Genomic DNA, 14,105 nt, shown 5'->3' on the forward strand with positions numbered 1-14,105 from the left:
GTGTGTGTGTGTGTGTGTGTGTGTGTGTGTGTGTGTGTGTGTGTGTGTGTGTGTGTATACACATGTTTAACATGTTTGTGTAGTGAGTTGTTATTTCAGTGCAAGGTGAACTGTAGTGAGTTGACTTGTACCGAGTCAAGAAGGTCATGCACCACTATAATGTGTAATGTGGAACTTTAAAGAAGATATATCCTGCTTTTAAATCCTTCACATTTGAATCATTCAGTTGGGGTCTGCATGAAGGGGAACTGCAATGCTTTGGTCTGAATTCCTCCTTATTGTAACTCCACAAGCCTGTCTTTCACCCCTTTTTCTGAGGTGTGTCTCAGATCAACCCGTTTTGAAGCTGTCTCTTTAAATCTCAGGCCTCCCTCCAGCTTTCAGACTGGTCCATTCTAGTTTGATGGAGGGGTTTACGACTACAGAGCAGCACAAAAAAAAAAAAATTATCAAAAGATGTCAACAACGGAAGACTTGTCCATCCAGCTTAACATGTCAGAGTCTGACCCAGAGTCAGAGGAGAATGAAGAAGATTGTAAAACATTGTAAAAATTGTACTTGACAAGTACGGACCTTACTTGACAACTCCGTTGCGAGTAATTTGACGTCATGGTCCAGAAAACATTGTACAAAATAGTGAAAATTAAAAAGACTGAAAACTATGGACTAAGTAGAATATAAGATATCTTTGCAGCACCGGGAAAGATTAAATTCAAATTTCCTGTGCTCCTAGAGACTCCAAATATACAGCAGAATGCATTTAATGGCTAAAAATTAGTTTTTTGCATGATGTGTCTCCTTTAAGCCCCAATTATAGATCCACAATCACAAAATGATAGCTTCCAAAAACTGAGTCTAAGCTGACTTCAATAAGAGAAAACAGGGACATGATCTTAATGGGAGCATGTACTGTTTGACAGACTGTAGGAGTCGGTGTGTCAAACACTACAGGACCCATTCATAGAGAGACCAAGCAGCAATTGTTTTTTGACCAGAATCTTGAGGTACAATTACATCAAAGGTCAAACCAAAGTCAGTAAAAAGCATCCTGACTAACTTGGTTCAGCACAAATCAAGTCATGTGTAAAGACAAGCCTGTGTAGTGGTGTTTAAACAGATCATTAAAGTGAGACCAACTCTGATCTTTAGTTTACGTTTGCTTTTTACCTCAGTGAGTTGTTGGGATGTTGCTAACACTGGGGTGGTGCTGATGTGGCATGGTTCACAAAAGTTCAAGCTGAAGTTGTGAGACACCAATACAAGGAGCACAAACACCTGGACTGACAGGTAATGCCCATCCGCACCCCCCCCCCCCCCCACACACACACACACACACACACACTCACTAATACTTTGTTTAAACTTCAAACTTTTCTTCCAACCAGTGAAATAAATTTGAAAACATTAGTCGCTATACATTAAGTCCATGCCTAAAACAGAACTGCTGCGTGTGTTTATGTTGTTTTTAACTCACCTATGTTTTCTGCCAGCACATGGTAAAAAGGAAGCATTTCATCAGTGTTATGACTCATACAGTGGCCCCACCCCCATGTATAAAATAGTTTTCACAGGGAAGTTCTCCTTATTGTAGTCTGCTCGTGTAAAGACACACAGAGAGCTGCTCAACATGAAGGTAAAACCTCTTTTTCTCTTTGGTCTGATCTATAAAAACAACTTTGCTAACAACTTTCTTTTATGACAGGCTGCATGTTTTCTGTAAAGTTGATGTGAGATAAGGCACTAGTTCAGTCTGAAACACAGATAACAAATACCTAATGCGTCATCTTGCTTTGCCAACATTTTAACAGCTTGATTGTTACGACGCCTGTTCTTTATATCTTTGTACCACTAAGAGCACTGATCAAGAGTATGTTTGGTTTTTGATTGTTATGTTTGCATATGTGTCCTTTTGGTTTACTCTACTGCCCTGGCTGCTTGTTTAACTATTTGACAAGAGCTCAATCTGATTTGACTCAAATAGAGAAAGAGGAAACCTAGTAATTTTTAAAGACGTTTCGTCTTTTACTGTTGGAAGAAAACTGAGCAGAGACACTTCAGATGTAGAAGATAATTCCTGCTAAATCCCTTTAGTATCTGTTCCTCCACCTGTAGTTTCACTATAGCTTTCACACAAATAGACATAAAACTTGTTGAATCAGATTGTGTGACCCTAACCCTGTTATTTTCGTATTATCATGTTATATAATGAGATAGCTCAAATCACTGACTCTGTAAAACAAGCTACGTCACGTGGGAATTCCCACGTCTTTTCGGTATTGCTTCACTGCAAATGTTTTGAACGTGAGATCATTTAGGCAGTTAGCCTCAAAGGAGAGAAAACAAAACAAGGCATCAAACACAAGATTGGAAACAGTGCTCTTTGTTTGTGCTGCTTCCTTCATCCTGCAGGAATATTTCTATTCTGTTGTCTAAAACAATGAAGGGGTACTGAAGAATCACAGTTGCTATTTTGAATTACCTTAATCTTAGTTTGGAGAAACAGAGTTTAATATTTAAAATGGATCGTTGCTGTGTTAAAACAACAGTCTCTAAATGTTATGCAAAAAATCACTCTCAAAAACTTTTAGATTACAAACTTATTTAGGCAAAAATATGATATTATTGCCCAAAATGCCCCAAGCTGCACTAGAAATGCTAGATCTAGCCGCTGCTAACATAATGTGCACATTCAAGTAATTGTGAAATTCAATGGAAGGAACTGCACAATGCTATATTAATGGTTGTTTAAAGGTTCATAAAATAGGTCAGCAACAACCATTATAAAATTCCTTTTTACTGGAGTTGTTTAATCCGCTTTGGTTCAGCCTTGATCAAACTTACTGTTAGCTTCTCAGTCTGGTCAGAATTACTTGTTTGCTTCAAGTTGTGCTTGTCCAAAAACCTGTCTGCAACAGATAAGATACTAACCTTTCTAACTTTTCCAGAGAACCCCACTCCCAAAATCTTTTCTGTCATTTTAGTTTTAATTGATCAAATCAAAATAAATTAAGTTAGTATTTCATAAACAGTTTTATATTAAATAATTAAAAAGAAAAAACAAGTAGGTCCTCTGGACGGGTTCTTCTTTAATGAACCGTTTCGTCTCTCCTCCAAGAGACTTCTATATTAAGTAATGCTATTACTACGTATTATTAGTAATAGTTATTGCATGATGTGGTCTAGGTCAGTGTTTCCCAAAGTTTGGGTCGAGACCCAAAGTGGGGTCCTGAAAAATCAAGGTGGAGTCCTGAAAAGATTTTCTGAATTAATTACATTTTTGTCTAAGTTGTTACAAAGGAGTGAGGTTAGTGTATTTAAAATGGATAAATGTAGTATAAAAATATTGTTACTATTACTATTGTTTAGTTGACCTGATACAAATGTTTATCATCCAAAGATAGTTGGGGGCACAGGTCTCTGCTACTGTTATTTTGTGGGTCAAAAGCTGAAAAGTTTGGAAACCACTGCACTTTGGTTCCCAAAGTTGGGATTGGAATGTGCCATGAAGCACCTTGGATAATCTCCAGAAATCAATTTAAAGGATATTAAAATAATTGCTGATGTAATATTTTCCCTATAACTATCACTAAAACACAAAATAAGTATAAATAAGTATTTATATTTGTGCACAAGCTGTTTAGATTGTCAAAAAGCCTGTGTTTTTAGGGTTATTAATGAAGTTCATGTACTCAGACCAGTAATATTTGGGGTCACAAGTTTTTGCCATGACTATTTTGTGGGTCAGAAGATAAAAAAGTTTGGGAACCACTGATCTAGGTCACCACAAAGAACAAAAGGGTCAGTCTGAAAAAATGCATATTAGTTCTGAGTTATCATCTTCATCCTATGATAAAATGTTTTAAAGTTATGTTTTTTTTATAATATTAGGCACGGCGGATAATAAAGAGATGAAGTCAATTACAGATGATGGCCTCTATTTTTTACGGGTCTGAACAAAACCTCATAACTCTGAGAGAGCTCCACAGACTTAACCCACCTGCTGCCCTTGGGTCAAAATGACTTACAAGGCTTCAAGGACAGCAGAGTAAAAGAAGATAGAACTCGATGCCAACCGTTGCTGATGTCCCCCGTTGCATGTAAAAATGGCAAAGTTGACAAACACATTTTGTGTCTCAAAAAGGGTATTTTACATAATTGGTAACACTGGAGAAAATAAAAGGGATTTAAATCATCTCATAAGGTGAACGGACAGATGGACGACCTTGGCGACAGGGGACAAAAACCAAAGTGGCACAGCATTCTGTTGGTTTTTCTTTAAACTTCATTAAGCGTCTGCTTTTAGAGTACATCCTTCCAGTTCACTGATTGATAGTAAGTCTGTCTGACACAGGAGATTACTCAAAATGTTTACGGTCATCGTAAACTGTAATGAAATATCACCCAGTCAGTGTTTCTATCAACTTACATACAGTCAGAATGAAGTAAAGAACCTGGGCCTGTATTTAAATATAAAAGTAGTGTTAATAACTGAGTTCTCAGATTCATCTTTGTTAACTTTCCTCTCCTGTTGTTTCAAAATAAAATAAATTCTAATTATAATCATACTGTATCAGTCAGATGACTTACTGTATGTCCACACAAATATGTCTTGAAATGACATCAATAGTCATTTTGCAATATAAAAAAGATTACATGTTAATTATTTATAACTGCAATTGCTAAATTTCCCTTTCACAATCCAGCTGATATCATTTCTCTTGACCTTAAATCTGAATCATGCTTTGTTTTTTGGGATTTCCCTTTATTTTTGCTTCTGCTTGGGCGAGAAAAAAAACAATCAATAAGGGGTGTTATGTTTTAACTCAGCAACTCTTTCATTATTCTGCAGCTGATCATTCTTCCTGCAGTGCTGTTTTTTTATTTTGTTGTGTGTGTGTGTCTGTGTGTACAAGTGCATTTTAGGTGCAAAGTTGTGAGACAAGGAACTATTCTCAAAAGGTTGTGACATATTTCCAGCAGTTTACTATGTTTCCATCTTCCCTCCAGTTTCTCCAGTCTTATCAGACGTAAAAAGTAAGAACAGCCAGGATGTGTTTTTTTTTTTGTTTTTTTTTTTTTTATTGGCCAGGGAATTTCCCGTAAGGTGAAGTCAGCATCTGGGAAATGAAAGAGCCAGAGAAAGAGAGAATGAAATGTTGATTATCTCGTGCTGTTTTACATGCGCTGCATATATAAACTGACTCCAGGTCAAGGTAAACTTGAAAAAAACTGAAAGTGTAACAGATAAACAATATACAACAGAGCAGGAACTACAGCTTAGGTAATATGTCAGGATCTGGCATTATTTAGTTACTATGAAAAAAAACAACAACAATAAAAAAGAGAACAAGAAGGCAAAACTCTCCCCTTTATAAGTTTTAACCTTAAGAAAAACAAATGCTCTTTGTTGAGCTGCTGGGACTTTCCTTTAACATGTTCTCTGTAAATGCTGCGGGTGTATCCTTGTAGTATTCAAAATAACACTGTGAGGAAACTCAGACAGTTTATTATTACTACACTGTTTATTTATTATACAGTCAATGAAAATGTAATTTACAAAAATTATAGTTGAGTTTGTAAAAAAAGGGATTTTGTACTTGTCTGACTTAAGTAATCAGTTCATCTTTCTGTAATAATTACCTTCTCTTTTTTCAATAGACATCAAGCTGGCTACCTCGGCTCATGTAAGTAACCCCACCCCCAGTTTCACATCATGGCACTTTAAATCTGAATATTTCAAAAGCAGACGTGTCAACACAACCGAAATCATCATCAGCGCTAAGTTTGTGCCAAACAGTGGTAGCCATCACAACAAGAATGGTCACAACATGTGTGAGCGATACTGAAGACTGAAACTGTGTAATCAGTGCCGATTTACTGTAAGCAAACCACTACCGATTACCAGGAAACAAAAACAAATAACTGTCTGAGCTGAGAAAATATTCCTTCCTTAAAAGCGCAGCGTGACATGAAACAATACTGGAAGGTTTATAAAACTGATGAAAGAACCAGTTTGTTTTGAGAATTTCATATCTCTGCTATGCTAAATTATTAAGCTGGAAAACAAGTATTTTAGTAGTAAATTCAGCTCAATATCTTTAAAATAGGTGGGATTATAGCCCATTTATTGTCTTTTTTAAGGTCCATTAACTATGGTGGTCATTTTGAAGAGTGCTGACTCCTGATTTATTCAATGATTTATGAGATAATTTGAGATTTAATGGACAGACATAAACACAGTCACGTACAGCTGCAGGCATTTACATGATCCTTTTTAACAAGTGATAATGAGTTTGTGATGCTGCATCACAGAGTGGGATTTATGTTTTAATCAAAATGCCAACTTAAGACTTTCAGCTCATTACATATTGATGTAATGTACCCCTTGGTGCACAAAAAGTAACTTTAGGTTATTCACCTGTCAGTGACTGAACTTCAGGCAGATTTAACACAGAGACTCTCAGCATCACAATCACTTTTTATGGTGGCGTGATGACTTTCTCAGGATTCAAACTGAGAGTTTGGTCAGAAGCCCTTTCACAAAAAATGCCACTGATGAACAAACCTGATCATTTACTTTCCCCAAGATGTTAATTCAATGTTGAATTATGGTCAAAAAAGTTGAGTTTTGGTTTAGGTTGATGATTGATGGTGAATCAAACATCAAACAATCATTCAATTCTAACAATTAACCAATGTTGAAAAGATGTTATTGAGTCAATGTTGTTTCACTGTGGAATTCTAATAAATGAAATGCCAACGTCTAATCAATGTTGACTCATTGTATGCTGTTTGTCCCCGCTCCAAGGAAGCGAAGGGAGAGGGGGAAAAGAGGTTGAATCAACATTGATTACAAGTCAGTTATGGTTGAAAACCTCACATTGTTTCAACATGCAAGTCACTGATATAATTTTCACATTGACGAACGTTGATGCCTAACCATATTTCAACGTTGATTCACTCATATTTTGCTAGCTTTTTAATATTAACTTTACAGATCATTTGGGCAAGTTTTGGTGTAACACCCTCATGAAAATTTAAAAAGGCATCCGGTACTGCGAGGCCAATGGCTCCTGACCAAAAATGCATTAGATGAGATTCAAGCGAGGCTGCTGAAAAAGTATCATATCTCTGAACCATTTGTTTTCTTTACTCGATTGTTGCTGTTTAGGTTTGGGGAGGCAGCTGGTGTCTATCAGTCAGTGGGATAGGGACACGTGGAAAGACCACTAACTCACAAGGGCACTTCGTGACAGTTAAGAATAATCAGTTAACCTAAAATGAAACCACCAATTACATATTAGTGTATTTCTTGTGCCGGTCCCAAGTCATGGTAAATGGTAAGTGTTTCATCGTAAAGAGCATTTAATGTAAAACACTTTTGTCGAGTTTATCAAAACAAATGATGAGATAATCAGAAGTACAACACAGTTTGAACATCTGAGAGATAAAGTTAGAGAGGCCAGACTGAGATAGTTTGGACTTGTCTAGAGGAGTGACAGTAGAAAGACGATGGAAACACAACTGCCTGGAAAAAAAGATAGACATAAAAGCAAACAAACTCCACACAGAAATCCAGAGTCAAACTAACAACCTTCTTGTTGCAAAGCACCAGTGCCAACCAGCTACACCTCCAAGCAGTCCTCATGGCCTCATAAAACCTCATAAATTTAAAGGATGAATGCAAATAGAAACCTTCACTGTTAGATGTACAGCATATTCTAGTTGTGTACTGGTAAAATGTTCTTTACTACACAATTTATTTTGATGGTTAAGTCTGGTTAAAGTCAACTCTATTCATCCAAACTTTATTGAAACAAGCATTTTAATGTGTATTTATTTGGCAACGAGAATGTGACAGCACATCAGTTATTTTGACCTCTGTGTGTACTGTGTTCATGGGATGGTTCAGCAATGTCCTGCTATAATTAATACATTTTCTTTTGTGTATTTTTTTTTTCAGAAAATCAAGACTTCTTTGTCTCCTGGTTCTGATTCTTAAAATCACGGCTGCAGCAGGTGAGTAATTCTGTTGTTGTGGTGAACTCACCAGATGCCTCATTTTCACAGTGATGCCCCTGATTGATCAAAGTATGAAAATAAGGAGTAATGTCACAACACTTTGCGTGGTTGCACATGAGTAGATCTGCCACAGGAAAAAAAAATTAATAAATCAGTGCTGCTATTTAAAACAGTTTCATCTTTGTAGTTTTTTTTTTTTTTTTTTTTTTTGTCTACAAGGAAGAGTTAATCCCTTTTTTGTAAATATCTGTTTACTTATTTGCAAAAAGTGCAAAAAACATTCACTTTTCAGTTATAACTATCAGCTGAACCAAACCGATACTGTATGACCTCATACACGACTCGGCTACCTTTTTAGTTTCGCTAAGTCAATTATCTTCCTCAAAGTGACAAAATAGCTCTAAAAGACTTGGCCCCCGCCAAATGACAGATAGAAGACAAGTCAGTGATTAGAAAAAAAAATCCCATACCATTTCTAAAAAGAGCTGGCCAAAAACATGCCCAGAAAGACGTCTGCCTTCAGAGAAACACACATGAAAAGTACACTGCTAGACAAAGAAAGTCACCCAAAAATAAACCAAAAATTGGCAAACCATGAACGTTAGAAGAACTGAAATTATTCTACTGACTCACTCAAGATTTAACAAAAACCCCTTGAACATCACGCCCACACATGACCTTAAAACAGGAGGGGTTTACTCTAAATGATAGCAGTCCTCTTGATAATCATTTACTTTTTGTTGTCATTTCTCCCAAAGGGTTCTGAAATGTTTCCAATAGTTATTCTAATTCCTGCTTTCATTTCTTGTTTTGTTTTCCAGAAAATCATTTTCATCTTAAATATGAAGGGATGGTTGGTGGAAATGTCACCTTCTATTGTCCTGTTGATGACACGCAGGAGCTGCAATTTTTGTATTTTCAAAAAGGAGACATTTTTGTCAACGGATACTACATCGGAAAATCTGTAGAAGACACATGGCCAAACACACGACTGGATCTCAACCAAACAACAATCCACATGTATGGGCTGAATCTTTCACACGCTGGAGAGTATACGTGCTATATTATGTACATTAATGGTGACCCACACACCATCAAACTACACCTTTTGGTCACAGGTATGCATGCATTAAAAATGAGTGTTTAAAATGTTTCTTTGTGTTTTATTGTGTAGCTTTTACAGATTTTAAGTTATTGTTCATATGTAAACAGGTTGAAAAGAATTTGCTCCCACTGCTGTTTTGAGCAATTTTTAAAAACATATGAAAAGTGAGCCGAGACAAATAATAATGGAATTTGAAATTGCTGTTTTGGTTGTAACAGCTGCAACTTAATCAGTGTATTTTATCAAATTTGACTCGTTCTGCATTGTTTGAAATGTTTAAACTTTAAACACTCTAAGTAATTAAATTTGAGTTGTTTTAATTGCTCTTTTATTTTGTCTGTAAGGGCTTTCTAAATGGTAAATGGACTGTACATATATAGCGCTTTTCTATCCATCCAGGACACTCAAAGCGCTTTACACTACAAACATTCACCCATGCACACACGCATTTACACACTGATGAATTTAGTCTACCAAATACCAAAAACCAACATGCATTCTAGAATATAGTATATCTAGACAATATTTTGTCAGTAAAAATCATTTTAAACATTTTAAGTAAAAAAATACAGTTTTTATTTACTGGTACTAGATGTGAAATGTATCCATTATTTCTAATAAAGTGGTTATATTAAACCTAATAAAGAAACGTTCCTTAAATATTACAACTTTTTTGTTTGTCTTTCCTGCAGCCTCTTTCAGTAAACCTTTGATCACACAGAGGTGTGAAGACAATGGTTGCAATGTGACGTGTGCATCTCACAACGGGTTTCCAAAACAACTGATCACTTGGCAAATGGAGCCTGACAGCAATGAGATGTGGAAGACTGAAGTACTGACTGATCCAACTACAAAGACTTTAAACGTCTCCAGCACAGGATCCATAAACTGCTCCACTGGTGAGGTGAACGTCAGCTGTTCTGTGGGGAGCATCATCTCAGATGTGATTTCAGTCTGTAAGTATTGAAATACCAAAAAAAAAATGCCTTCTTTACTGAAGTCTGCTTCTTGCTTTCAGTCATTAACAAGTTTTAGAAAGTGTGATAACCAATGGAATTCCCTTGGAATGTTTAATAGTTTGTTTTTGGAATAAAATTTTCTTATTATACTGTATTTCTAAATACACTTTAATTTGCATTTCTTAGAAAAGAAAAAGATACTTTCTTTTCCACACAGTTTTTTCCAAAGTATTTCAATTTTGTAAATTTTAAAGCGTTCATTTTTAATTCTACAAAAAGGCATACGAACAAAAAAAAAACATATTAACTGATTTTTAGGTCATATAAGTTTGGCTCAAGTTTCCATAAAATACCCATCTTATAACAACTATTGATGCTCAAATTTACATTAGCTTTCAAATGAAGGCTGGTTCCTGGAAATCATACCCCACAAAAGAACATATAATAATAAAATAATTTTAAATTCTAAATAAATTAACTAAAATGCATTTAAAGGCATCATATTGTGCTTTTAAATCCGTCTTTTTCACATTTAAATCCTTCATTTGGAATCTATATGAAGTGGAACCGCAATGTTTTGGTTTGAATTTCTCCTTATTGTAACTCCACAAGCCCCTCTTTCACCCCTTTTCTGAGGTGTGTCTCTGATCATCTTGTTTTGAAGCTGTCTCTTTAAATCTCATGGAGGCGCTTCACACCCTGCACTCATCCAGCTTCCAGACTGGTCTACTCCAGTTTGATAGAGTGGTTTATAGGGGTACAGAACTTTTTATTTACAAATTAATAAAAAATATGTCAACAAGGGAAGACTGACCCAGAGCCAGAGGAGAATGAAGATGACACAATCATATTTGTTAAGTCCAGACTTTATTTGGCAGTTTTGTAACAAATAACTTGATGTAATAGTTTATAGAATATAGAAAAAACTGAACAGGTTGAAAACTATGACTCAAACAGAATATAAAGATATTTTTGCAGCACCAGGAAAAACTCACATTTTCTGCACTCCTAGATACTCCAAGTACACAACAAAAGGTATGTCTAAAACAGTGAATTTTGCATGATATGTCCCTTTTAAAGTTTACATATTTGAGGATAAAATATGTTCCTGTTTTCCAAAATCCCTGTTATTTACCTCAAAGCATTCTAAAATATCCCTGGAACACTGTGGTCACATTGGTTTCATGTTCTCACCTAATCTAATGTACTTTAAAAATACTGTACATGCAAAAATTCCCCCAGGTTTTTACATTTATTTTATTTTTTCATAAAGCTGTTTAACCTTTTTATCATTGACAGCCAGGTTTATAGCCATTTCTTTTAATAGATTTTTTTTAAAAGCAGCAAAAAACTCACATTTTTAAGCAGGCTTTTAATGTGGCCATATAAGTTTTAATGTTTGTCACTGGCGGTTTATCATTTGTCAATGTATTTTTTATGCTCTGTTGTGTGCTATTCTGTTTTATTGTGTTGTGGCTGCTTGACTTTGAAAAGAGCTTTGCAAATAAAAATAAAGTTTCTGTCCCTGTTTCTGACTCTGGTATGTGTTTGTTCTCATCTGAAGGTGCTCCAACTACCAGCCCCAGTAACAATCACCAAGGGATAATAGCAGTAACCATACCAGTGATTTTAATGGGTATTGTAATGATTGGTACTGTGATATGCAAATGCAAGAAACGAATGACAGGTAAAGACAACACCACTACCTATAAGAGACACAAGAATATCAGCACATTTGCGAAAATATGTGAACTTTATAAAACAAAACAAAAAACTTTTTTCTTTTGGCTTCTAACATCAGTAAAACATGTGGCAACTAATGACCATGCTCCGTAAGTGTTTACTGAGTACAATATGCCACATAAATACATTGTTATATTTAGACCAATACCTCTATATTCACTCTTTCCTTTGGTTGATTTGTTTCATTCAGGGAGGTTATACCTCTGAGTGGAGTGGAGGCAGCGTCGTGAGGATTCAAGCAGCCAGACCACAGCTTTCACACCCTAGAGTCTAGGACGTCAACTGTTCGTCAAGCAGATGTACACCACATTAGTCACTTCTTGGCCACACCAACATCGAGGATGACCGTTGCAGTCTGGGATGCAACAGAGAGTGTGTGCCACTGGCATCTCCGAGACGCTTGACCTTTCAAGTGAGGAAGTTTTTTTTTTTTTTATTGGAGAAGTTCAATGCGTCACCGCAGTTTGAGTGGTCAATTCCAAGAGAAGGAATTTTTCATTTGGCATCTGGTGGAAATAACGTTCCTAATGTGAATTCCTACGACCTAACCGGCTCAAACTGAAAACACAGACGTTTGTTACACTGACCGTTGTGGAGAGAAGTTGGGCCTGCTGTTAAAGTATCCTCTGTGCTGTAAAACAGGATGCTCCTGCTGCTAGTTTTAATGTATTTTTTTTTATTATGTCGTTATGATGGAACAGAAAAGTTTCAGCTTGGAGTGTTTCTTTTAAATAGTGTTAATGGTGATTGATCGATGGCAAAACGTTTCACCAATACAAGATGGATTTTAGTTTAGTTTTTGTTTGTATTTATCTGCACAATATTACTGTGCAGTGTTTTCCAAGACCCACCTGTGAAATGCTGTTTCCTCCTAATATTTTCTCATGAGATGATTCTCATGTAAAACAAAACATATTATACATAATGTATTTATTATAGTAAAAACACATGTAACATGTGTGTTAGTCTTTTTAAAATATGTACAAGTGAACGATTATTTGTTTACACTATTAAAGAAAAAAGTTATTTCCCCTTATTGAGAAAAAAGAGGCTGCATAAAGTCTGCTTTCATTTCCCTAAAATTAAGGAAACGGTTCTCTTTTGTGACGCTGGTGTTCGTCTGACATTTTGTCTGTTTGAACTCACATCTGCACAAGTGTTAGAGGAATAATTCATATGCACAAAATGCTGCATACTTTATATGCATTTTATATTTTTACAAAAAGTGAGCGATGAGTAATTTATTTCTTTATGCAAATCTGCAGAAATAATTAGCTCTTTCTCCAAGGAAGTCTGCTGATTTAAGAGCTTGAGTTTTATCAAGTAACTGTAACAAGAATAAACTGATTTAAATTTGCACTATGAGACTGGAAACAAATATTCATAGAAGAATGTGTATTTTTAGTCATTTTTTATAGTTGGCTTAAGCAGACAAAATAAATTAATAAAGATAATAATTTATATACATGTGTTTTTTTATATCTATTTATTATTATTATTTTTTACTTAGCAACTGACTTGCAAATGTGACCTATACTTTATGTAGGGTAATTTGTTCATAACACTGTGCCATGTCTTCAGAAGACGTCTAAAATGTGTGAAGTCTCACATTAAATTGCTATTATTTGTATGCTAAGAATAAGATTGTCACGTTCAACGTCATGGAAAATACAGTTCTGTGTATTTTATAGGTGCTATGAATCCTATCTGCCACTAGATGGAGCGCACAGAATATGGATGAATCCTCATGGACAGTAAAACACTGATCTGAGTTGCTGTATGTATGTTTGTAACAATGTTCTAAATCAACTAATAAATGATTTTTTATCAGAACATTTTAAATTGATTTTTTTATCTGAGATAAAAAATGGAATCTGAGCAATTCTCCACTTTCTGTCACTGATTTTAAGAGTGACTTCCTTAAATAGAAAGTTTTTTAATTAACTGACATTTTGAATTATACTAAACCAGACTGTATTTTTTTTAGATTTAACTGTGTTTAATTATATTGAATCTGAATATCTTGAATCTGATTAAATTTGAATATTATCACCACTGTCTTGAAAGGCTGGTAATTGACAGGTTCGGTGGCAGGTTTGAACCCAAATGCAGACAGACAGGCAGGTGAATTCAAAAAATAAAGTATTTTTTAAATAATAAACAAATAAGCCGACGGGGCGGCAAAACAAAAACTTACAGCAAGCAGGTAACACGAGGAGAACACCGATGGGAGCCAGGGTTGAGAACCAAACAATGAACGGACGAGGATGAAGAGA

At 35.5% G+C, this 14,105-nt stretch overlaps 1 protein-coding gene across 1 annotated transcript; it reads left to right on the top strand.

The window, feature by feature from the left end:
• Window positions 1–1,601: 1,601 nt before the first annotated feature.
• On the top strand, window positions 1,602–13,664 carry LOC106521483 (uncharacterized). Its single transcript, XM_014014066.1, has 8 exons — window positions 1,602–1,633; window positions 5,659–5,684; window positions 7,964–8,019; window positions 8,844–9,140; window positions 9,820–10,083; window positions 11,651–11,773; window positions 11,888–11,918; window positions 12,020–13,664. Exons 1-8 carry the CDS (start codon window positions 1,628–1,630, stop codon window positions 12,057–12,059), a joined length of 843 nt encoding a protein of 280 aa, XP_013869520.1. The 5' UTR covers window positions 1,602–1,627; the 3' UTR covers window positions 12,060–13,664.
• Window positions 13,665–14,105: the final 441 nt, after the last annotated feature.

The sequence above is a fragment of the Austrofundulus limnaeus genome, unplaced genomic scaffold (assembly GCF_001266775.1).
Source record: "Austrofundulus limnaeus strain Quisiro unplaced genomic scaffold, Austrofundulus_limnaeus-1.0 Scaffold109, whole genome shotgun sequence".
Taxonomy (NCBI): Eukaryota; Metazoa; Chordata; class Actinopteri; order Cyprinodontiformes; family Rivulidae; genus Austrofundulus; species Austrofundulus limnaeus.